The 25,371-nt window shown below is 42.5% G+C and overlaps 1 protein-coding gene across 2 annotated transcripts in view; it reads left to right on the top strand.

The window, feature by feature from the left end:
* The window catches only part of fkbp9 (FKBP prolyl isomerase 9), a 30,498-nt gene extending 6,723 nt beyond the window's left edge, over positions 1-23,775 (top strand). Inside the window, exons 3-10 of one of the 2 annotated variants that reach the window (XM_063056911.1) lie at positions 2,952-3,141; positions 3,277-3,422; positions 4,193-4,382; positions 4,800-4,945; positions 5,690-5,879; positions 13,217-13,362; positions 14,002-14,165; positions 16,484-23,775. In XM_063056911.1, coding sequence (XP_062912981.1) covers positions 2,952-3,141; positions 3,277-3,422; positions 4,193-4,382; positions 4,800-4,945; positions 5,690-5,879; positions 13,217-13,362; positions 14,002-14,165; positions 16,484-16,663 — 1,352 coding nt within the window. In that variant the 3' untranslated portion in view covers positions 16,664-23,775. Of the gene's footprint in view, positions 1-2,951; positions 3,142-3,276; positions 3,423-4,192; positions 4,383-4,799; positions 4,946-5,689; positions 5,880-13,216; positions 13,363-14,001; positions 14,166-15,998; positions 16,355-16,483 lie in introns of those variants that run through there. The other variant, XM_063056920.1, reaches the window with a different exon arrangement.
* The last annotated feature ends 1,596 nt before the right edge of the window (positions 23,776-25,371 follow it).

Here is a 25,371-nt window from a genome sequence, read left to right as displayed (position 1 = left end):
ACACAGAAGGTTAGTTAGGAAGGTTCAATCGTTAGGCATTAATATGGAAGTAATAAAATGGATTCAGCAGTGGCTAGATGGGAGATGCCAGAGAATAGTGGTGGATAACTGTGTGTCAGATTGGAGGATGGTGTGTAGCAGTGTGCCTCAGGGATCTGTACTGGGTCCAATGTTGTTTGTCATATATATTAATGATCTGGATGATGGGGTGGTAAATTGGATTAGTAAGTATGCAGATGATACTAAGATAGGTGGTGTTGTGGATGATGAGGTAGGTTTTCAAAGCTTGCAGAGAGATTTAGGACAGTTAGAAGGGTGGGCTGAAAGATGGCAGATGGAGTTTAATGCCGAAAAATGTGAGGTGCTACATTTTGGTAGGACTAATCAAAATAGGACATACATGGTAAATGGTAGGGCATTGAAGAATGCTGTAGAACAGAGGGATCTAGGAATAATGGTGCATAGTTCCCTGCAGGTGGAATCTCATGTGGATAGGGTGGTGAAGAAAGCTTTTGGTATGCTGGCCTTTATTAATCAGAGCATTGAGTATAGGAGTTTGGATGTAATGTTGAAATTGTATAAGGCATTGGTAAGGCCAAATTTGGAGTATTGTGTACAGTTCTGGTCACCGAATTATAGGAAAGATGTCAATAAAATTGAGAGAGTACAGAGGAGGTTTACTAAAATGTTGCCTGGGTTTCATCTCCTAAGTTACAGAGAAAGGTTGAACAAGTTAGGTCTTTATTTTTTGAAGCGTAGAAGGTTGAGGGGGGACTTGATAGAGGTGTTTAAAATTATGAGGGGGATTGATAGAGTTGACATGGATAGGCTTTTTCCATTGAGAGTGGGGAAAATTCAAAAAAGGGGACATGAGTTGAGAGTTAAAGGACAAAAGTTTAGGGGTAACATGAGGGGGGACTTCTTTACTCAGATAGTGGTAGCTGTGTGGAATGAGCTTCCAGCAGAAGTGGTTGAGGTAGGTACGATGTTGTCATTTAAAGTTAAATTGGATAGCTATATGGACAGGAAAGGAATGGAGGGTTATGGGCTGAATGCAGGTCGGTGGGACTAGGTGAGAGTAAGAGTTCGGCACGGACTAGAAGGGCCGAGATGGCCTGTTTCCGTGCTGTAATTGTTATATGGTTATATAAAGCCAGACTAACTATCCTTAATCAGTCCATGTCTATCCAAATACTATATATCTGGTCCCTTAGAATACGAGGGGTGCTTGATAAGTTCGTGACCTAAGGTAGAAGGAGTCAATTTTAGAAAACCTAGCATGTTTATTTTTCAACATAGTCCCCTCCTGTATTTACACACTTCAAAGTTTGAAGTTAATAACTCACCAGGGGTGATTGATAAGTTTGTGGCCTAAGGTAGAAGGAGCTGAGTTATTAACTTCAAACTTTCTGCATAATCCCTCAGAGAGTTGAACTACATGTGCATGTAACGAGAGCTGTATAACTCATCTCCGTCTACCCTAGGCCACGAACTTATCAATTACCAATGCTGTGGACACTTTTTGGAGGTCCAAGTTCCGTATGCTCCACGACCGCTGGACTAAGTGTGTAAGTGTAGGGGATTATGTTGAAAAATAAATGTGCTAGGTTTTCTAAAATTGACTCCTTCTACCTTAGGCTATGAACTTATCAATCACCCCTTGTATCTTCCAATAATTTTCCCACAACTGATGTCAGACTTATCTACCTATAGTTTCCTGGTTTATGTTTAGAGCCTTTTTAAAACAGCAGAACAACACTGGCTATCCTCCAATCCTCTGCTACCTCTTCTGTCACTAAGATATTTTAAATACCTCTGCTTGGGTCCTGGCAATTTCTGCATTTGCCAGGGGAGCACTTTGTCTGCTTCTCTATATGGCCTATCAGCCCCTCAGCCTCCCGATTGGTCCAGAGTTCATCCAGTTCCAGCTCCAATTCTTAATGAGGCTTGTTAGAAGCTGCAGCTGGATGTATTTCTCACAGTTGTAGTTGTCAGGTACACTGGAGGTCTCCCTGCCTTCCCACATCCCGCAAGAGGAGCATTCAACTGTTCTGCCTGGCATCTTTACTGTCCTAACTGAGCAGATATGAAGAAGGGAGGGGGAAGAAAACTTTACCTAGAGGTTTTCTTTTTTTTGCTTTCTCTGACTAAAGCCTCACTTTACTGCAGCCTTGAATAGCTAAACCTCAAGATCACCACTCTAACTGTCTACTCAGACGATGGCTGCAGTACCTGCCCCTGTCTTCCTTTAATTTGCTGTTGCTAATCAATCCCAAACATGGATTGGTCACTGGTCAGAGTTCAGTTATGCTGAAGTGATCCACTGCTGCCTTTTCCTACTCAGGCCGTGGGCCTGAGTGAAATTCCCTCCTCTCAGACTTACGATGTCCAGATTGGTTGCTGGTAAGAGCTCAATTACTTATTTTGGCTGCAATAGCAAATTGGAGGAGCTCTTGGTTTGGACCTTCAGCCTGTTTCCCTTGGAACATAGGACGAGAAGGAGGTGATTTGAGCATGCCTTAAATTCATTAAGATTATTTTCACCTACTACAGCTTCCTGTCCTTTCTCCATATCTCTTAACTTTTCTAGTCAATAAGGATCCACAGATCTTACTCTAGGAAACCTTTTTGGGGTGTGATATCTGGCATGCCACTTGTCAGTAAAAAATTGTTCCAAAGTTCTGTTACCTGGTTCTAGAGATTTGCCATCAGTGGAAATAGTTTCAGTATAATTCTGATCTAAGTCTTCTATAATTTTAAATGTCTTGAGTCCCCTTTCCTGCCCAAATTAATCTCCTATACCAAAGAATGCAGACATTACTTCTGTGACCTGACTTTGCGACATAATGTTCCAAGTTCTGGTATCACTCTGTGATTCTATGCTACACAATCATTGAAGCTGGTATTTCCTGGTGTGTGTCAGGACTAATCCTGTTATTTTTAATGTGCAGCTGATATGATCCCACCAGATGCCACCTTGTTCTTTGATGTGTTGATGCTTGATATCTGGAATCCTGAAGATAAAGTGAAGATTGATGTTCATTATAAACCTGAGAACTGTAACCGCATTGTGCAGGTGTCTGACTTTATGCGTTACCACTACAATGGAACCCTCCTCGATGGTACCCTCTTTGACTCCAGGTATTTATATGCGGCTTTTTTTTTACATCAGTGGGCCTTGTGTCGTTTTTATTAATCATCAAACTGCTGACTTGTTGGGGCTACCTTTCTTGGGTTTGGTCCACTTGTCCTCACATCTAGGTCTTATCTCTGTAGCCACACTCGCCAGCGGACCTTTGATACTTATATTGGAATTGGCTGGCTGATACCAGGCATGGATGAAGGGTTGTTGGGCATGTGCACTGGGGAAAGAAGGACGATCACCGTTCCCCCTTTCCTGGGCTATGGAGATCGAGGAGATGGTGAGCCCGACAACGGCTTCAGACAATGACTAACACATTGCATGAAACTTAGTTTTCAGGTGGAGCCTGGTCTTGAAATTCAACATAACAACTGTGATGGATTTGATGACCTTCTCACTTGTATCTTTCTGTAACATGTAGCATGGATGTGATAACGGCAGGCTTTTCTGTAGCATCTTTAATATGGAAATACATCCAATATCACCTTACAGATTTTCATATCAAGCCAGAAATAATAATTCACATCTGAACAATTGGGGTAGATTGACAAACTTCTCTCAACATGAGCAAAAGAGAGACACAGAGAAATTTAGAGAGAAACTCCAGAGCTTGGGACCCAGTTAGCAAGGGACAGCACAATGAGGAGTTAGTAGATTTGGTGAAAAAAGGCAGGGGAATGGATAGGGTAGCCAGGATGGGAAGGTGTGTAGAGGCGGGAGATGGAAAGGGGTGTAGGAGTTAGAGGGGTTTACAAAAATAGGCGTAGGTTACACCTTTTTAAATTAGTAGGGCAAGATGAGGAGGAATTCTAGGGAGGGCTAACTACGCCAGCCCCTTCCATGTGAACAAAGTTTACCAAAGGATTCTGTTAAGACTTTTTTTGTGTGTGTGTGGCAGATCAGCATTATCAGAACTGGTGTGAGTTTAGGGTTGGGAGCTAGTCACAGTACAGAGTATGTGAGCGTGGAGGAATAGACAATGTTTTGGTATGTTGTAAATGGTATATTTGCATTTCGTGGTACAGGTAATTTCTGTTTTTAATATTCCAGGAAAAGATATTCCTGCACAAGCTACTCTGGTCTTTCATGTGACTCTGATTGACTTCCATAATCCTAAAGATAGTGTAGCCATTGAGCAAGAATTTGTGCCGGATCCCTGTCCCAGGAAGACTAAAGCAGGTGATTTTGTGAGATACCATTACAACGGCACATTTATGGATGGCACTTTGTTTGATTCCAGGTAACGTCTGAACACATTTTAACACCATGTCACTCATTCTGCGATCTGACTGATGTGGGCATTTTGAGGGCTTCCTGTCCCTATGTTGAGGAAGATCCATCTTCTGCACAGAGAATCTTAGATCCAGATGTAGACTGATGGTTGGGGAGCACGGACACATTTATGGACTGGGGGTAAAGGTACAGGTGTGGATGGGAGAAGGATGTGGACCAGGTGTAATTGAGGATTACAGATGTGAATAGGTAGGAGGATACAGATGTTGACTGAGTGGGGTGGAGCAGTTTAGATGTGGTTGGGAGTGAGTAGAGATGTGGACTGGTTGGCAGAATAGGGTATGGATGTGTCCAATATGGACACTCATTCTCATCTAGTTGTACTTCTCTGGAAGCAGTTCCACATTGTTTGGTTCTTTTCCAGCTATTCTCGTAATCATACTTATGACACCTACATTGGGATGGGCCAGGTGATTGCTGGGATGGAAGAAGGATTGTTGGGTGTGTGTGTTGGAGAGTGGAGGACCATTATAATCCCCCCACATCTGGGATACGGTGAAGAAGGTGTAAGTAAGTATGATTTAATAGTTAGTGCACCTGAAACAATTTAAAGTATTTGTTAAACCTCTTCAGTTTATGCAAGTTAACTATTGGTCTTGGCTGGGTTTTGATTTTATTTATATTTCCTTGTTATTGTGAGTCTTAAATGTGATGTTGTTATTGATCTGATTACATATGCTGTGTATGCCCCTCGATGTTATAAATCTCCACATTAACAGGAAAAAATACCATACGATGCACAATTTATTAATTTTTTTTGCAGTAACACTGATAATCACACTTGCAGATTTTCCACCATATTGAATGTTGCTCCTATTGATACAGGACAAATTTTAATGTCCCTTTCTTAAAATCATGCACTATAGTGTAACATTTTTTTCCAGTGAACCCAGTGTATTTAAAGGGAGAATGAGCAATGGGGCCCTAGTGCATTTAAAAGGGGAGTGGGGAATCAAAAAGTGGTCATCCAAATGCCAAACCTCAGGATTTCCAAATTATCAGGCAACCAATTTTTGGGTTTTTACAATCTTGAGTTATTGCTGACAAAATTAGTGTTGTTGCTAGAACTCCCAATGTTCTGGCAGCACTATAGTCTTCCTTGATTTCTCCAGGTTCACTGGGAACCAGTGGAGGTCCTCAGACCCAAAAGATCTAGTTATGATTGAACATATTGTCAGCCAGAACCTTGAGGAGTGGATTTCCTCTCCCCCCATGACTGGTGTTACTCTGATATGCTGTTTCCTTTTGGAACAGGCGATAGCATCCCTGGCTCTGCTGTCCTTGTTTTTCACATCCATTTGATTGACGTCCACAATCCATCTGATAAAATTGAGATCAAAACTTCCCACAAGCCAAGCAACTGCACTGCCCGAACCAAGAAAGGGGACTACATCAAGTATCACTTCAACGCAACTCTAATGGATGGGACGCAATTAGAATCTACGTAAGTATTGCTTTTCTTTCTAACCCCTGCACAGATAATGGTACCTGTGCTGAAGCTTTGGCTGAAACACAGTGAAGTCTATGACTTGATAAAGAAAATGTATTAAACCAAAACCTATTTCACCTTCAACTCCTCCCAACGTTATCTCCAACCAATCCAGCACCCGTGGTCACTACCATAAGATTAGACATGCTGCAATCAAATTACATACAGCAAAATGTCATTAAAATAATGGCAGTGTTTCTGTCACTGTTAGTGATTGAATTTCATTAGCTGACAGAATGCTCTGGTACATACTGAGGCAGTGAATGGTGCTACACAGTTTAAATGCTCACTTTCTTAAGATGACCTGTCTGTGGTGATGTTGGGTGAATTGTAAGTATTGGCCAATACACTATGGAGACCTACCCTGTTCTCACAGAATATCCAGTCAGAAAGGACGTGTTTAATGCCTTGGCTAAATACTATAATTTCTACAATAAATGCTGGTGAACAAAGCAGGTCAGACAGCATCTGTAGGAAGAGGTACAGTCGACGTTTTGAGCCGGACCCTTCGTCAGGACTAAATGAAAGAAGAGATAGTAAGAGATTTGGGAGGGGGAGATCTGAAAAGATAGATGAAGACAGGAGGGGGAGGGGTGGATCTAAGAGCTGGAGAAGGGAGAAGATCATGGGACGGGAAGCCTGGGGAGAAAGAGAAGGGGGGAGGGAGCCCAGAGGGTGGAGAGCAGGCAAGGAGTTATAGTGAGAGGGACTGAGGGAGAAAAAAGAGAGAGAAAAAAAGGGGGGAATAAAAAATATATCCCTTTTTTTTTAATTTTATTTTTTCCCTCCTTTTTTTTCTCTTTTTCCTCCCTCTGTCCCTCTCACTGTAACTCCTTGCCTGCTCTCCACCCTCTGGACTCCCCTCCCCCTTTCTCTTTCTCCTCAGGCTTCCCGTCCCATGCTCCTCTCCCTTCTCCAGTCTGGTATCCCTTTTGCCAATCAACTTTCCAGCTCTTAGATCCACCCTCCCCCTCCTGTCTTGTCCTATCATTTTGGATCTCCCCCTCCCCCTCCCACTTTCAAATCTCTTACTACCTCTTCTTTCAGTTAATCCCGACGAAGGGTCTCGGCCCAAAACGTCGACTGTACCTCTTCCTTAGATGCTGCCTAACCTGCTTCATTCACCAGCATTTTTTGTGTGTGTTGCTTGAATTTCCAGCATTTGCAGATTTCCTTGTGTCTGCTAATTTCTACAATATCTTGATTTTTGATCAAAATGTTATGGATGGTGCAGTAGAAAGTAATGACAACAGCTAACAGGATGAGGGCTATAAGCTTTGCTACAGGGATACACAGGACAGTACTGGATGCCTCAGTGAGTATTGATATCCTAGCTTTTAGGGAGTGCAGCCTTGATGTAAAGGATGGCACCTGGAACGTCAAAGGTTGAGATATATTTGGTTGAAGTTTTCTGGATATTAGGGGAGGTAATATGAGAGGCCAGATGGAGAGAGTGTCTTCCTATTGGACAGAGTCCGTGACCAGGGAGTAGAGGGCATGCTTCAGTAATGGGTTTAGGAAACACATCTGCAAAGGGGTGGGAAAAGGTCAGAACTCTCTCCTACAAACAGCAGCAACTAATGGTGGGTAGAATGAGATTGATCAGATTTTTGATAATCGGAGACTCTGCAATGTTGGGAAAAGGCATGGTAATATTGAGGAGGCACAGTAGAGTTGCATTCAGTGCAACAATCTGTAAGCTCGGGATTCAATTCCCACCACTGTCTGTAAGGACTGCGTATGCTCTCCCCGTGGCCCTGTGTGCTTCCTCTGGGTGCGCCAGTTCCTCCCATGTTCCGGAGGCGTACGGGTTTGTGTTAGTGGCCATGCTATGTTGCCATAGAGGGAGTACAAAGAAGGTTCACCAGATTGATTCCTGGGATGGCAGGACTTTCATATGAAGAAAGACAGGATGAACTAGGCTTATACTCGTTGGAATTCAGAAGATTGAGGGGGGATCTGATTGAAATGTATAAAATCCTAAAGGGATTGGACAGGCTAGATGCAGGAAGATTGTTCCCGATGTTGGGGAAGTCCAGAACGAGGGGTCACAGTTTGAGGATAATGGGGAAGCCTTTTAGGACCGAGATTAGGAAAAACTTCTTCACACAGAGAGTGGTGAATCTGTGGAATTCTCTGCCACAGGAAACAGTTGAGGCCAATTCATTGGCTATATTTAAGAGGGAGTTAGATATGGCCCTTGTGGCTAAAGGGATCAGGGGGTATGGAGGGAAGGCTGGTACAGAGTTCTGAGTTGGATGATCAGCCATGATCATACTGAATGGCGGTGCAGGCTCGAAGGGCCGAATGGCGTACTCCTGCACCTATTTTCTATGTTTCTATGTTGGTGCTGGAAACGTGCCAACATTTGCGGGCTGCTCCAAGGGCATACCAATGCAAGAGATGCAGAAACAGTGGGGAGGGGGGGAATAGGTAGAACAACGAGAATATTTTTGTTTTGCTCAGGGTGTGGGACAATGTAATGTATGGCCCATGCATGAATAGCCTTTACGGTTCAGGAACAGCTTCTTCCCCTCTGCCATCAGATTTCTGAATGGACATTGAACCTATGAGCACTACCTCTTCTCTTTTTGCTCTGCTTCTTTAATTTAACTTTAAAATATATATCTATTTACTGTGATTGATAGTTTTTATTATGTATTGGAATGTGCTGCTGCTGCGTAGCAACAAATTTCGTGACAGATGCCGGTGATGAAACCTGATTCTGATTCTTATTCTGATGCAGTGACTGAGGGAGGGCTCAGTCAGGGACAGATAGAGAGTCAGCTCCATAAACACAGTCTCTGCAGAATTGGGGTTATGCTTTGACAGAGGATAAAGTTATTATGATTATGAGGACACACAGTCCTCTTTTATTGTCATTTAGTAATGCATGTGTTAAGAAATGATACAATGTTCCTCCAGAATGATATCACAGAAACACAAGACAAACCAAGACTAAAAAAACTGACAAAAACCACATAATAATAACATATAGTTACAACAATGCAAAGCAATACCATAATACCGTAGGCAGGAGGAGAAGAGAAGCAGCGTGTCGCGCATGCGCAGCCCTCTGATGAAAAATTATATCGTATCTGTTAAATAGGGGCCGTGGACAATTCTGATTTGATGAAGATGGATGTGAAAGCACAGAGGAACATCTAGAAAAATTTCTGAAACACTCATTCACTGCTGTCGTTACTGCATGGTCGGGAACCTTCCGGAGGGTAGGCCTCAAAATCCCCGGCTTTGCCTGCTGTTGGTGACCGAGAAGGAGGTCGAATCGTTCGGATAGTAATGGCGCTCAATACTTGGTATCGGAGAGCTGATCAGAGCTCGAAGTTTTGGGATGACTCAGAGTCGGACCGTGGTCGGGTATGGCAGGGAGAGTTTTTCTTCCTTCTCTCCGTCTCCATGAGATGTGGGATATTTGAGTGACTTTGAACTTTTACTGTGCTCATGGACTTCTTCATCAAGTTATGGTATTGTTGCACTGTTGTAACTATATGTTATAATTATGTGGTTTTGTTAGTTTTTTACAGTCTTGGTCTGTCCTGTGTTTTGTGATATCACACCGGAGGAAATACTGTATCATTTCTTAATGCATGCATTACTAAATGACAATAAAGGAGGACTGTGTGTCTTCGTAATCTAATTTGATGAAGAACAGACCATGGGCACGGTAAAAAAAAAAGTCTCAAAGTCTCTCAAAAGTCCCATCATTTGACGCAGACGGTAGAAGGAAGAGAAACTCTCTTCCTGCCATGAGCTTCCAGCGCTGCAAACTTGTCGATGCAGCATCCTGGAAGCACCTGACCACAGCCGACTCTTGAGTCCGTCCGAAAACTTCAAGCCTCCAACCAGCCCTGTGACACCGAGCACCATCTCTGCCGAGCACATCGACCCCGGCCCTGGCAACAGGCAATGGGCAAAGCCGAGGATTTGGGGCCTTCCCCTCCGGAGATCTGGGGCCTTCCCCTCTGGAGATTCTCGAGTTTCAATATAATTATGGAGAAGGATAGGACTGGACCCAGGGTTGAGATTTTTGATTGGAGAAAGGCTAACTTAGAGGAGATGCGAAAGGATTTAGAAGGAGTGGATTGGGACAATTTGTTTTATGGGAAGGATGTAATAGAGAAATGGAGGTCATTTAAAGGTGAAATTTTGAGGGTACAGAATCTTTATGTTCCTGTTAGGTTGAAAGGAAAGGTTGAAAGTTTGAGAGAGCCATGGTTTTCAAGGGATATTGAAAACTTGGTTTGGAAAAAGAGAGATATCTACAATAAATATAGCCAGCTTGGAGTAAATGAGGTGCTCGAGGAATATAAAGAATGTGAAAAGAATCTTAAGAAAGAAATTAGAAAAGCTAAAAGAAGATATGAGGTTGCTTTGGCAAGTAAGGTGAAAATAAATCCAAAGGGTTTCTACAGTTATATTAATAGCAAAAGGATAGTGAGGGATAAAATTGGTCCCTTAGAGAATCAGAGTGGTGGCTATGTGCAGAGCCAAAAGAGATGGGGGAGATTTTGAACAATTTCTTTTCTTCGGTATTCACTAAGGAGAAGAATATTGAATTATGTAAGGTAAGGGAAACAAGTAGAGTAGTTATGGAAACTATGACGATTAAAGAAGGGGAAGTACTGGCACTTCTAAGGAATATAAAAGTGGATAAGTCTCCGGGTCCTGACAGAAAATTCCCTGAGAACTGGAGGGAAGTTAGTGTGGAAATAGCAGGGGCTCTGACAGAAATATTTCAAATGTCATTAGAAACGGGGATGGTGCCGGAGGATTGGCATATTGCTCATGTTGTTCCATTGTTTAAAAAGGGTTCTAAGAGTAAACCTAGCAATTATCGGCCTGTGAGTTTGACTTCAGTGGTGGGTAAATTGATGGAAAGTATTCTTAGAGATGGTATATATAATTACCTAGATAGACAGGGTCTGATTAGGAACAGTCAACATGGATTTGTGCGTGGAAGATCATTTGACAAATCTTATTGAATTTTTGAAGAGGTTACTCGGAAAGTTGATGAGGGTAAAGCGGTGGATGTTGTCTATATGGACTTCAGTAAAGCCTTTGACAAGGTTCCACATGGAAGGTTAGTTAGGAAGGTTCAATCGTTGGGTATTAATATTGAAGTAGTAAAATAGATTCAGCAGTGGCTGGATAGGAGACACCAGAGAGTAGTGGTGGATAACTGTTCGTCAGATTGGAGGCCGGTGTCTAGTGGTATGCCTCAGGGATCTGTACTGGGTCCAATGTTGTTTGTCATATATATTAATGATGGGGTGGTAAATTGGATTAGTAAGTATGCAGATGAATAACTAAGATAGGTGGAGTTGTGGATAATGAAGTAGGTTTTCAAAGCTTGCAGAGAAATTTAGGTCAGTTAGAAGAGTGGGCTGAAAGATGGCAGATGGAGTTTAATGCTGATAAATGTGAAGTGCTACATTTTGGTAGGACTAATCAAAATAGGACATACATGGTAAATGGTAGGGCATTGAAGAATGCAGTGGAACAGAGGGATCCAGGAATAATGGTGCATAGTTCCCTGAAGGTGGAATCTCATGTGGATAGGGTGGTGAAGAAAGCTTTTGGTATGCTGGCCTTTATAAATCAGAGCATTGAGTATAGGAGTTGGGATGTAATGTTGAAATTGTACAAGGCATTGGTAAGGTCAAATTTGGAGTATTGTGTACAGTACTGGTCACCAAATTATAGAAAAGATGTCAACAAAATTGAGAGAGTACAGAGAAGATTTACTAGAATGTTACCTGGGTTTCCTCTCCTAAGTTACAGAGAAAGATTGAACAAGTTGGGTCTTTATTCTTTGGAGCGTAAAAGGTTGAGGGTGTACTTGATAGAGGTATTTAAAATTATGAGGGGGATAGATAGAGTTGACGTGGATAGGCTTTTTCCATTGAGAGTGGGGGAGATTCAAACAAGAGGACATGAGTTGAGAGTTAAACGGCAAAAGTTTAGGGGTAACATGAGGGGGAACTTCTTTACTCAGATAGTGGTAGCTGTGTGGAACGAGCTTCCAGCAGAAGTGGTTGAGGTAGGTATGATGTTGTCATTTAAAGTTAAATTGGACAGCTATATGGACAGGAAAGGAATGGAGGGTTATGGGCTGAGTGCAGGTTGGTGCGAGTAGGTGAGAGTAAGAGTTCGGCACGGACTAGAAGGGCCGAGATGGCCTGTTTCCATGCTGTAATTGTTATATGGTTATAAAGTACAGCAGGGTCTGGTGGCTGAATGACCTGCTTGCGGATGTTGTTTCTGGGAGATGGGCTGCAGTTCCTCTGGATTACTAGCTGGTCTTTTGTATGTCTGTGGTGTGAGCTGGCTCTCTGTCTTTCAGAAGTGGTGTGAGCTGACTCTCTGTCTTTCAGAAGTGGTGTGAGTTGGCTCTCTGTCATTCAGAAGCAGTCAGGAAGGTTTGCACTCGATGCTGCCTCTGCCCTGAATCCTACATTTCTCTGCTGAATGCTGATGTGGAAATCCAGAAATCTGTTACCATTTAAAAAACAGATGTTGAGATAAGCACATAACCCAATGGGCGTTCCCTCAGCTTCAGACTATTAACCCTGTGCATGCACATTAGCATTTGTTGCTGATTAACAGACTTGTGGTTTGTGATACCTGACCCTGGTCTACGGCACCAGATGCCCAGTCTGCCATACCTGGCACATGATTCTGTCCTGGAATAACTAACTTCATGGTTTTCTGATCTCTGGGTCAAGGTATTTCAGAGATTTGTCTCTTCGTTTCTCTCTCTCTCCTCTTTCTCTTCATTGAGTCCGTCTTACTTATGTTCCTCTCCTCTGTTTCTCCCTCCCTCTATCATCTCTGCTTTTCCATTTTCCTGTTTCCTGTCCCCTCTCCCCTCTCTATGGAAGAGAAATTAATCTTGACCTTGGTGCCTGTGTGCAGGCTGCATGTTACAGCTATCAGCTGAGGTTTGTTGCATGACCATGGGGGTGAAGATGTTGATGGAAGTTACATACAGTATATTGCTGGCCAACTGTATCAGTTGTATCCTCCAGCCTGTTGTGCGTGTTGCTTTGACCCCAGCATCTGCAGAGGATTTTGTGTTTATGTATCAGTTGTGTGCCTGCATTTTTATTTCTCTACCACTGATCTTTAGAAGATTATAGGAATGTGCAGAGAATAAAATAGTTAAACGGGTGCCTGATGGTTGGAGCAGGCTCGATGGGCTATAGAGCCTGTTTATATGCTATATCACGATGATTCTATGCTGTCTCCATTTATGTCCCAATTCTTTTCAGTCACAACTATGGAAAAACATACAACGTTGTTCTGGGATCTGGTCAAGTGGTCATTGGGATGGACATGGGTCTCACTGACATGTGTGTTGAAGAGAGACGGACTATCATAATCCCACCTCACCTGGGCTATGGAGAGAAAGGGCTTGGTACGTAGCAGATTACTACTACGGTTTGGTCAAAAACTTTTATATGGCAACATGCAACACAAGTTGTGACTGATGCAGCTTGATCCTTGGTCACAAGCATAATCAAGTTCGGGTAAATCTCAACTGTGATTGACTTGATTTGCAATGTCAAAACTCCACTGTTGCCCAGTAACACTCTAAATGATTAACAATGACATTGGGATGGCACAGGAGGCCATTTGGCCCCTCAAGTTGACGTGGTTGAAGTTCTTCTATATTCTTGCAGTTGCTCCACCAAGAGTTTACTCGATTCACCCATTGCTTCCCAGACTATCAGTGAAACAATGTTGATTTATACTGTGGAAACTATGAATTCATGGGTCACATTGAAGGTAACATTTAGCTCTGGGATGTAGAGACACTGAAAGGCTGTGATTTCTGAATGTTACCAGTACAAGAATCTGGAAGTAGTGACTCTGATCTTCCCCCATCATTCCTGGGTGTGTGTCTGCAGGAGTGACAGGGAAGGAGAGTGAGATGATCTGCTTCCTGTTGTTGGGATGGAAGTTACCGGGAGTGCTAACGTGAGTGCCTAATGGCCAGCATGGACTCTGTGGGCTGAATGGCCTGTTTCCATTCTCTCTGTCTCCTGTCCTACAGCGGGAGAGGTTCCTGGCAGTGCAGTACTTGTCTTTGAAGTGGAACTGATAGAATTGGTCACTGGTCTCCCAGAGGGGTACATGTTTGTTTGGAATGAAGAGGTGTCACCAGACATCTTCCAGGAAATAGACAAAGATGGAAACAACGAAATCACTTCAGAGGAGGTAAAATTATCAATCACTGAAATGTGGGAGAAGTGGGGATTGGGGTGCAAGGAAGAGGGGTGGGGGACGGGGTGGGGCTTGGTGAGGTGTTGGGGACAGCATGGGGGTTGGAGAGGATGGGGAGGGGTGGAGGCTGGGTGGGGGTTGGAGAGCGTGGGAATGGTGGGGGTTGGAAGGGATGGGGGCTGAGGGTTGGAGTGGGTGGGGAAGGGTGGGGGTTGGAGAGGTTGGGGAAAGGTGGGGGTTGGAGAGGATGGGGAAAGGTGGGGGTTGGAGAGGATGGGGAGGAGTGCAGATTGGAGAGGATGGGAGGAGTGCAGATTGGAGAGGATGGGAGGGGTGCGGATTGGAGAGGATGGGGAGGGGTGGGGATTGGAGAGGATGGGGGATGGACTGGGGGCTGGGGATGGTGGGATATGGAGAGGGTGGGGTAGGGGAGGGGAGGAGTGAGGGTTGGAGCAGATGGGGAGGGGAGGGATGAGGTTTGGAGAGGATGGGGAGGGGAGAGGTGGGGTTTGAAGAGATGCTGGAGAGTTGTGGGTGTCATAGGGTGGGATTGGTGAGGATTGAATAGAGATGTTGAGGTTGGGCAGGGGATGATGATGGAGGGGTATTAGGGATGGGGTGGGGTTGGAAAGAATGGCAGAGGTATGTGTGGCCATAGGATGGGGTTGAGGAGGGTGGGGGTGTTGGAGATAGGGTGAGGGTTGGGTAGAAGAAGGGTGGGGGTGGAGGGTGTTCGAAGCAGTGGAATCACTTGTTTAGGAGTATGTGGGTTTGCTTGATGTTCACGTGGCCCACCAGTTTACAATTTCAGCAGGTAGAGGTTTATCTCTAGAAACACAGTGCCCTAAACCACTCCTTAACACTCACAGGTGTTCATAAAATAATTTTGATTTATAAAATCTAGAGGGGCATAGGTAAAGTAATAGCCACAGTCCTTTCTCCAGGGGAGTCCTAAATCTAGAGGGTTTAAGGTGAGAGGGGATAGATTTAAAGAGCACTTGAGGGGTAATTTTATATGTAGAGGAAGACGGTATATGAAATGAGATGCCAGAGGAAATGGTAGAGATATTCGTTATTACAATGTATTATAAGCACTTGGACAGGAACAGGGATAGGGCGGGATTAGTGGGATACGGGCCAGATACAGACAAATGGGTCTAACTTAGGCAGACCACTTGATTGGCATGGATGAATTGGGTCAAAGGCCCGGTTTCTGTGTGGTGTCACTCTCTGATTTGTGAGCCTGTTATGTAACAATATGGAAGCAGCAGCAGGTGGACAAGAACTCAACTCTGATACAGCAAGACCATTGCTGATTCTAACTGTCACTTTCTGCCTAATCCACAAATCCTGGGTGTCCTATTATTTATAAGCCTTGGTCTTGGGTGTAGTAAAAACTAATATCCACAGTCAAAGGATTTACAATATGAAGATTAAAGAACCCCTCCTCTGTCTGCCCTCGCGGTAGGTCCGTAACAATAAGGAGTTATGGGAGTGGTTAGCTGTGCAATGTTTGCTGTATTGACATCCAGTGGAGGTAGGTTATGTAGAGTAAATCATGTGACTTAATCACAATGAATGCCTGCTCCAGATAGGGAAAGGTTACAAGAACTGAAAATGCTGTTAATACTCAGCACATGAACCAGACTCTTTATTTTTAATAGATTTTCAGTGCCTGCGATATTTCACTTCCGGAGGGAATTATTTTCCAATTATGTTCTGTGCCAGTGGTAATGGTATAAAGGGACGGAACAGATTTATTAGATCCTCTATCATGTCAAGATATTTCAAAGCATTTAATAACCAATGGTGTTTCTCTCTGAACAGTCATTGCCTCCAGAACTGGTGCAACATAAAATGCCAAACTACTCTCACAGCACCTCCCGAACTTTCGACTGCCAGGATGAGAAACCAAAATGGGCGGCCTCTCCTCCCACTCCAGTTTGTTAATATGTTGCTGATCCTTAATCAGCTCTGGGTCTAACTCCAGGTTTAGTCTCAATGATGACCTGGAGGAAGACAGAAAATTCTGGAAACACACTGTATTTTCAACTTGACACATTAAACCTGTTTCTCTTTCCAAAGATGCTGCCTGGTCTGCTGAGTGTTTCCAACATTTTCTGTTTTCCAGCATCTGTAGTCTTTTGGTTTATTTACTTGAGTGGGAATTGATGCCGTGAGTCAGATGAGGGTGTGTAATCCATTGAGTCACAAATACACATACTGTAAGGTCCTGCTCTGTCTCCAGCCTAGGGAGCTACTTTTCTGGTTTTAGTCCAACCTCTCATGTCTTTACTTCTTTCTTGTTACAGTTTTCAAAGTATATCCAGGCCCAAGTGGACAGTGGTCATGGGAAACTAGCCCCTGGCTTTTCTCCAGATAAGATAATTGAGAACATGTTCTCCAACCAGGACCGGAACGGGGATGGCAAAATAACAGTTGACGAATTCAAGCTGAAGGATCAGGAGAGTTCCAAACATGATGAGCTGTAGAGCCAAGGTTGCATAACAGTGCTGCTGTTGAGTGGAGAGTAATGGGTTAACTGTTGGGTTCCTGTCCATATTTCTCATCTACAGCATTATGGATAACAGTTATCTTTAATCATCAATTCCCAATTGCTCATGCGTAACTGGAGTCAATACAGTGTTCATTCAGCCCCTGAGAACACGGAACATGTGCATCTTTTTTTTTAGCATTTTCTTTCCACATTTTATTTTTGTCAGTGTTTGAAGAAATTCATCTTCCCCCAACCCCTCATTTCATACACTCCAAATTAGTCCTTTTTAAGATCTAAATTTACGTCAAGAATATCAACATCTGTCAGCCTTTGCTCAAGAACACCAAACAATGTTTTCACATGCAAGTGGAATTCCTTCTAACTTGTATGTTCTGTATTGCTTGAGAATTACTCATATTTAGCTAAGTTGTATCCAGGTGACTCAGTTAGACTAGAATACTACAACTGCAAACAGGAGATGCAAAAGCATTACCCAGTGCGGTAATTGTGCTTCAACCTTTTTTTTCCAAAAAGGGAGACGTAACTTCAGAGCTTAAAATGAATAGAGTTCCTGAGCACGTTCTATTTGTGTGATTTTGCGCCAGGTTATGGGGATACATTCACCATCATAACATTTAATGGATTAGAATCATAGATTCACACTTGCTACAGGAGAACCTCACCTCCTCCCACACCCAGGGTTTTATCTGCAAATGTCAAATCAGGATCTGAGAGATAGAAATAAAATGAGAAAATTTTGGAAAAACTGAGCAGGTCAGGTAGTATCTTTGAAAGTCAGCTTGATTATTTGAAGTCTGAAACTTTATAATATAGTTTCTCTCTCCAAAGATGCTGACCAATGTGCCTTATATTTCCAGCATTTTCTGGTTCAAATTTTTATCACATGCAGTTTTTTGCTTCTGCAGAGACTCCAGTTAGGTTGAAGTTGTGTCTGTTTCTAACAAATTCCAAATTGCATAACCATTTTACTTTCTGCCCTGCTCAGCTTTAGAGGTAAAGGTGATACATATCACCGTACAAGGTACAAAGACCCAAAGCCTTCCTGAGTTAATACCATTCCCATTCCAATATGTCCATCCAAGGCCGCCTCTTCTGTCGTGATAAGGCCACACTTAGATTGGAGGAACAACACCATATATTCTGTTTGGGTAGTCTCCAACCTGATGGCATGAACATCGATTTCTCAAACTTCCAGCAATGCCTCTACCACCTCTCCCCCTCCTCCACCATTTCCCATCCCCTTGTCCCTCTCTCATATTATCTCCTTGCCCACCCATCGCCTCCCTCTGGTGCTCCTTCCCCCCCCCCCTTTCTTCAATGGCCTTCTGTCTCTTTCACCAATCAACTTCCCAGCTCTTTGCTTCATCCCTCCCCCTCCAAGTTTCACCTATCACCTGGCGTTTCTCTTTCCCCTCTCCCCACCTTTCAAATCTACTCGTCAGCTTTTTTTCTCCAGTCCTGTTGAAGGGTTTCAACCCAAAATGTCGTCTGTACTTTTTTCCATTGTTGCTGCCTGACCTGCTGAGCTCCTCCAGCATTTTGTGTGTTGCTCAGATTTCCAGCGTCTGCAGACTTTCTCTTGTTTGTGATTTAATACCCTGGTCTCTTTTTGTACCATTGTGGATAATTGGTATGCAGGGCTTGAACTTGTTTGTGAGCTTGCATGTGGTGATGATTGACAAATGCTGTCTACGGTCAGCAGAGGTTCTATGGTTTCTTACAACCATCTTTTAATCCTGGCAATATTTTTACTTCTCTGGGACTGGTGTGAAATGAAAATGGGGAAATTAAAGGAATATTGACCCTGTTACATTAATAGATTTATGCACGGAGGTCACTTGGCCCATTGTGATGATGCTGGTCAAAGGTTTACCCTAGTACAATCTCACTTTGAGCTCTTAGTCTGGAACCCTGATTATTAGGATACTCTAATTAGGACAAGTGCTGTCCAATACTTTTTAAATGGAAGAAGAGTTTCTCCCTTGCCTATCATTCTGAGTAGTGAGTTCTCCTCACTAAATCCTCAAAACAGCACATTGATAAAAACCTGTTTCCCATTGTTTTAACCAGCTATCATAAATCAAGCTCTGCTCTAGCTTAAAATTTCTCCTTGGTCTTCTCCAATCCAAAGCAAACACTCTCTCTCCATAGCCAGAATTTACAGCTCAGCCAGTTTCATCTGCAGCTGTCAGTGCTATCACTATCCTGTGACCAAACTATACACTATACCATTTAGCACGCACTTTCTTCAAACAGTTCGCATGTAAAATCAGCAGATTTCGACTGGATGGAATTCTGGCCATTTGTTCAATCCTTTATGCTTACTTTAGTAATATATGGCCCTTTGTATCATCACAAAGCTAGAAATGTAGTATTCTATTCCATCAACTGAGTTTTGTTAATAAATGTTAGTAGTTAGAGTTGTGTCACAGATACTTGGGGAGACCACAAGTCACATCTATGCAGTGAACACCTACCTACTTTGTCTCTTACAACTTAGCCATTTTCCTGACCAGGTCAGTAAACTCCTCAAGCTTCAATTTGTGCCAGCTGTTCAACTGTTCAGATTGATGACATTAGACAGTACACTGCTATTTTAGTTACCTCAAACATAACCTGCATGTCCTAACTTTAAAGTTCAAAGTTAACTTATTATCAAAGTACATATATCACCATATTCAGCCCTGAAATTCATTTTCTTGCAGGCATACTCAATAAACCATAATAGAATCAAAGATAGACAATAGGTGCAGGAGTAGGCTATTCGGCCTTTCGAGCCAGCACCACCATTCACTGTGATCATGGCTGATCATCCACAATCAGTACCCTGTTTCTGCCTCCTCCCCATATCCCTTGACTGCTATCTTTAAGAGCTCTATCTCTTTCTTGAAAGAATCCAGAGAATTGGCCTCCACTGCCTTCTGAGGCAGAGCATTTCACAGATCCACAACCCTCTGTGTGAAAAAGTTTTTCCTCAACTCCGTTCTAAATGGTCTACCCCTTTTTCTTAAACTGCGGCCTCTGGTTCTGGACTCCCCCAACATCGGGAACATGTCTCCTGCCTCTAGCGTGTCCAATCCCTTAATAATCTTATATGTTACAATCAGCTCCCCTGTCATCCTTCTAAATTCCAGTGTATACAAGCCCAGTCGCTCTAATCTTTCAACATATGACATTCCTGCCATCCCTGGAATTAACCCAGTGAAACTACGCTGCACTCCCTCCATAGCAAGAATGTCCTTCCTCAAATTTGGAGACCAAAACTGCACACAATACTCCAGGTGGGGTCTCACCAGGGCCTTGTACAACTGCAGAAGGACTTCTTTGCTCCTATACTCTGCTCCTCTTGTTATGAAGGCCAACATACCATTAGCTTTCTTCACTGCCTGCTGTGCCTGTATGCTTACTTCTAGTGACTGATGAACAAGGACACCCAGCTCTCGCTGTACTTCCCCTTTTCCTAACTTGACACCATTCAGATAGTAATCTGCCTTCCTGTTCTTGTCACCAAAATGGATAACCACATTTATCCACATTAAACTGCATCTGCCCACTCACCCAACCTGTGCAAGTCACCCTGCATTTTCATAACATCCTCTTCACATTTCACACTGTCACCCAGCTTTGTGTCATCTGCAAATTTGCAAATGTTACTTTTAATCCCTTCATCTAAATCATTAATGTATATTGTAAATAGCTGCGGTCCCAGCACCAAGCCTTGCGGTACTCCACTAGTCACTGCCTGCCATTCTGAAAAGGACCCGTTAATCCCTACTCTTTGTTTCCTGTCTGCCAACCAATTTTCTATCCATGTCAGTACCCTACCCCCAATACCATGTGCTTTAATTTTGCCCACTAACCTCCTATGTGGGACCTTTATCAAAGGCTTTCTGAAAGTCCAGGTACACTGGCTTTCCCATGTCCATTTTTATAGTTATATCCAAAAAATTCCACAAGATTAGTCAAGCGTGATTTCCCTTTAGTAAATCCATGCTGACTCGGACCTATCCTGCTACTGCCATCCAAATATGCTGCTACTTCATCTTTTATAATTGACTCCAGCATCTTCCCCACCACTGATGTCAGACTAACTGGTGTATAATTGCCTGTTTTCTCTCTCCCTCCTTTCTTAAAAAGTGGGGTAAGATTAGCTACCCTCCAATCCGCAGGAACTGATCCTGAATCTATAGAACATTGGGAAATGATTACCAATGCATCCACGATTTCTAGAGCCACCTCCTTAAGTACCCTGGGATGCAGACCATCAGGCCCTGGGGATTTATCAGCCTTCAGTCCCATCAGTTCACCCAACACCATTTTCTGCCTAATGCGAATTTCCTTCAGTTCCTCCGTTACCCTAGGTCCTCTGGCCACTATTACATCTGGGAGATTGTTTGTATCTTCCCTAGTGAAGACAGATCCAAAGTACCTGTTCAGCTCGTCTGCCATTTCCTTGTTCCTCATAATAATTTCACCCGTTTCTGTCTTCAAGGGCTCAACTTTGGTCTTAACCGATTTTTTCCTCTTCACATACCTAAAGAAGCTTTTACTATCCTCCTTTATATTCTTGGCTAGCTTACCTTTGTACCTCATCTTTTCCCCCGATATAGCCTTTTTAGTTATCCTCTGTTGGTCCTTAAAAGTTTCCCAATCCTCTGGCTTCCCGCTTATCCTTGCTATGTTATACTTCCTCTCTTTTATTTTTATACTGTTCTTGACTTCACTTAACATCCATGGTCACCCCTTACTCCCGTTAGAGTCTTTCTTCCTCTTTGGAATGAACTGATCCTGCACCTTCTGTATTATTAACAGAAATACCTGCCATTGTTGTTCCACTGTCATCCCTGCTAGGGTATCTTTCCAGTCAATATTAGCCAGCTCCTCCCTCAAGGGTCCATAGTCCCCTTTGTTCAACTGTAATACTGACACTTACGATTTTCCCTTCTCCCTCTCAAATTGTACATTAAAACTTATCATATTATGGTCACTACCTCGTAATGGCTCCTTTACCTCAAGTTCCCTTATCAAATCTGGCTCATTACACAACACTAAATCCAGAATTGCCTTCTCCCTGGTAGGCTCTAATACAAGCTGCTCTAAGAATCCAACTCTGAGGCATTCCACAAACTCCCTTTCTTGGGTCCAGTACCAACCTGATTATCCCAGTCTACCTGCATGTTGAAATCCCCCATAACAACCGTAGAATTACCTTTGTGAGATGCCAATTTTAACTACTAGGACTAAACCAAAAGGGTGATAACCAGTGTGCAAAAGACAACAAATTGTGCGAGTACAGAAAGAAAGCAAATAAGAAATAGTAATAATAATAAATAAGCAATAAATATCGAGAACATGAGATGAAGAGTACCTTGAAAGTGAGTCCATAGGTTGTAGGAACAGTTTAGTGATGGGGCAAGTGAAGTTATCCCCTCTGGTTCAAGAGCCTGATGCTTGAGGGGTAATAACTGTTCCTGAACCTGGTGGAGTGAAGTCTGAGGCTCCTGTACCTTCTTCCTGATGACAGCAGCGAGAAGAGAGCATGATTAGGTGGTGGGGGCACCTGATGATGGATGCTGCTTTTCTGTGACAGCACTCTGTGTAATTGTTCCATACTACCTCTCTGATCAACTGAAAATATGTCTTGAGTCACACTTTTCTTAATTACAGCCACCGAGCAATTTTCTGACTGCTCTATAATTACCTTAAGTCTGCCTCTCACTTTTCTGAAATAGCAGAGTCATATGCACAATTTCCTACTCTAAATGAACGATTCCTAAACTGGGAGAACTTTGAAAGAGTAGTGACTTATGTTATACAACTATCTCGTGTTAAGATTTTCTACTTTTCTGGATTCCAACCACCAGAGGAAATAATCTCAATAATGCTATCAAATTTTTAACATTTTCATCACCTCAGGAATATGTGAAACCTGTGTAACTGATTTTCAAAATTAATCCCACCACCAAAACCCTGGGATGCAGTGAATACTGCTGAATACACTCTCTGCAGGGGCCTTATTTTCACCCCAGTACTCAAAGCTCAGAACTCAATTTTCCAACTTGATCCAAATGGGAGTCAAAGAAAACTTCCTCCATGTTCAAGTCCAAGAAGCACTTAAGATTTTTAAATCTTTTTGATGAGTCTTTGACTTCAAAGCATCCCAAAGGCAACCCCTTGAAAATGTAGTAATTATTTAGTTCTATGTCACCCAATGAAGGTGGTATCTAATTCAGGATCGTTCATCATAATATCCGTTTAATAATTTAGAGACTTTAATTCACTGTGACACATTTCCTTAAAAATCCAACCCTTGTTATTTTACTAATCAGCTTCACTTTTAAATTTAAAAATTGATTCACCAGAATCGTGGTGAAACTTTGCTTTTTTTGGGGGGTACAAGTTAGATACTGGGGTTAGGAAGGTTCTTTATCAAATTTGTTTTTATGTAGAATTTTTGCTCTTGGTAAACACTGAAACAGTTCATTTGCTTTAAAGGCACAAATGATTTTTCTGTATACATTCAAACAACAGTGTGTTCAGGTGTGGGAAAAAACTGTGCTTCATCTGTGGTGTTATTTTCATTAAATATTTGGGTTTTTGTAAATTATATTATGGCATTTCTTATGTTCAAAGAATGCTTTATTCACTGTATGTATTCTGAATTTATTCATTGAACAGCACATCCGTTTAGAGGACATTATCCCTTAAACTATAATGTCATACAGAGGCAGTATGTGTGATTGGCTAGGGAAGGTATGTTTGCTGTGGCGTGTGATATTTTAATAAAGAGGCAGAGCTTAGAGCACATATTACTCAATACCCTCTTAATCAAAGATTCTGGGCACAGACCACTTACCTATCCTAGTAGTCAACCCAGGAGAGACTTCACCAATAGTTAATAATGCAAGCTGTCACTCTTGGTGAGGCAGTATTAAATATATATATTTACAAAGGAAAAAGGCAACATTTGCCTTGATTGTATGAGGATCTGAATTGAAGTGTGCAGGTATTTTACTGGTGAGACCATAAATATTTGATCTCTCAGGTTGCAGAATCATCAGCGCAGAGATAGACTAAGTGTTGGTAAAAAAGGATGAGTGTAGATGGGTGGTAGGGACAGGATGGGCTAATGGGCCCAATTATATGCTATTCTATACCAAGGGGAAATGCGAAGTTTAATTCCTGGGATGCAGGCAAGGTAATATATCCTAAATCTATAAATAAATATTCCAAGAAAATAAACAGGCTAGGCCTCATTAGTTTTGAGGAATGTGCAGCAATCTCATTGAACCATGTAAACTTCTTACTGGGCTTGAGAGGTTAAGTGGAGGATGAGATTTCACTTGGCTGGGATGTCTAAAACTACAGATCACAGGCTGAGCCATTCAGAGCTGAGCTAACACAAAATGTCTTCCTGCCCCAGAGGCTGGGACCCTTTGGAATTCTCAGCTTAAGTAAGGTGCAAAAGTTCAGTTGCTGGCTACATTCACAACCAAGATTAATATCCAAAATTCCACCAAGGTTTTAGGGTTAGCAAAGTGTTGATGTAAAACATCAACCATGATGCCATCAAATAGCAGAATAGGCATTCAAATGTGCTGACGAATGTTACAGAACTGGATTCTAATTAAAAAGAACCATCTGATAAGTTTATGAACACCAATACATATAATTTATTTAACTGAATTTAAACACACGGGTGCTATGGCAGGATAAGACCTCTTGTCCTTTGATTCCTAATCATTGTGTTACCATCGTACAACATAGATGTCAACCTAATGTCTCCTATAGATACTACACCAGCCACCTCACCCACACTATTCTATACATCTTTGCTGGTGTATAAATATTGGCCAGAATACTGCAAAGAACTCTGATACTTCTCTTCAAAACAGTGCCAGAGGACTGTTTACACCCACTTAAGAGTGGAGATAGTCTCTTAGCTTTAGCTTTATTCTGGAAAATATCAACTTTGACAACAGAGCACTTCTCCAGAGCTGCAGTGAAGACCCAGTCTGGATTGATACCCAGATCCAAAGAGTCAGAGAGACACAGCAAGGAAATAGATTCCCAAACTCAATCAGTCTATGTTAATCATCAACTACCAATTTTGTGTTTTTTTTTAAAATTCTTCCCACATCCTGTACATAGAACAGGCACTTCAGCCCGTGTGCCAAATTAACTAAATCTCTTCTGCCTGTACATCATCCATATTCCTCTTAGACATATCTGCCTGCACCACCGCTTCTGTTCCAGATGTTCTCATCAACTTCCCCCAGATCCAACTATACTGGAGTCAATTTACAGTGGCCAATTAACCAACCAGAGTGTACATCTTAGGACACAGGAGGAAACTTCGGAGCAAAAGAAACTGTGCAGTCACAGGGAGAATGAGGCAACACAGCACCCTAGGTCAGGATTGAACCTGGGTTTCTAGGGTGGCATAGCAGTAACTTTGCTAATTGTGACACCGGTACTTCTTGGTTCATAGCCAAAAGTACTGCCCACTTTGCTGCTGGTGACACTGTAATGGCATGGTATGGATATACAATTGTGCTAAAAAGTTTGTGAACCCTTTAGAATTTTCTCTATTTTTGCATAAGTATGACCTAAAATGGGATCGGATCTTCACGCAAGTCCTAAAACTAAAGAGAACCCAGTTAAGTAACAAAAACATTAAAC

Source organism: Mobula hypostoma, chromosome 1, assembly GCF_963921235.1.
Source record: "Mobula hypostoma chromosome 1, sMobHyp1.1, whole genome shotgun sequence".
Taxonomy (NCBI): Eukaryota; Metazoa; Chordata; class Chondrichthyes; order Myliobatiformes; family Myliobatidae; genus Mobula; species Mobula hypostoma.
Note: the sequence above shows the minus strand (reverse complement) of the source record. Positions and strands in the feature narration are given on the sequence as shown.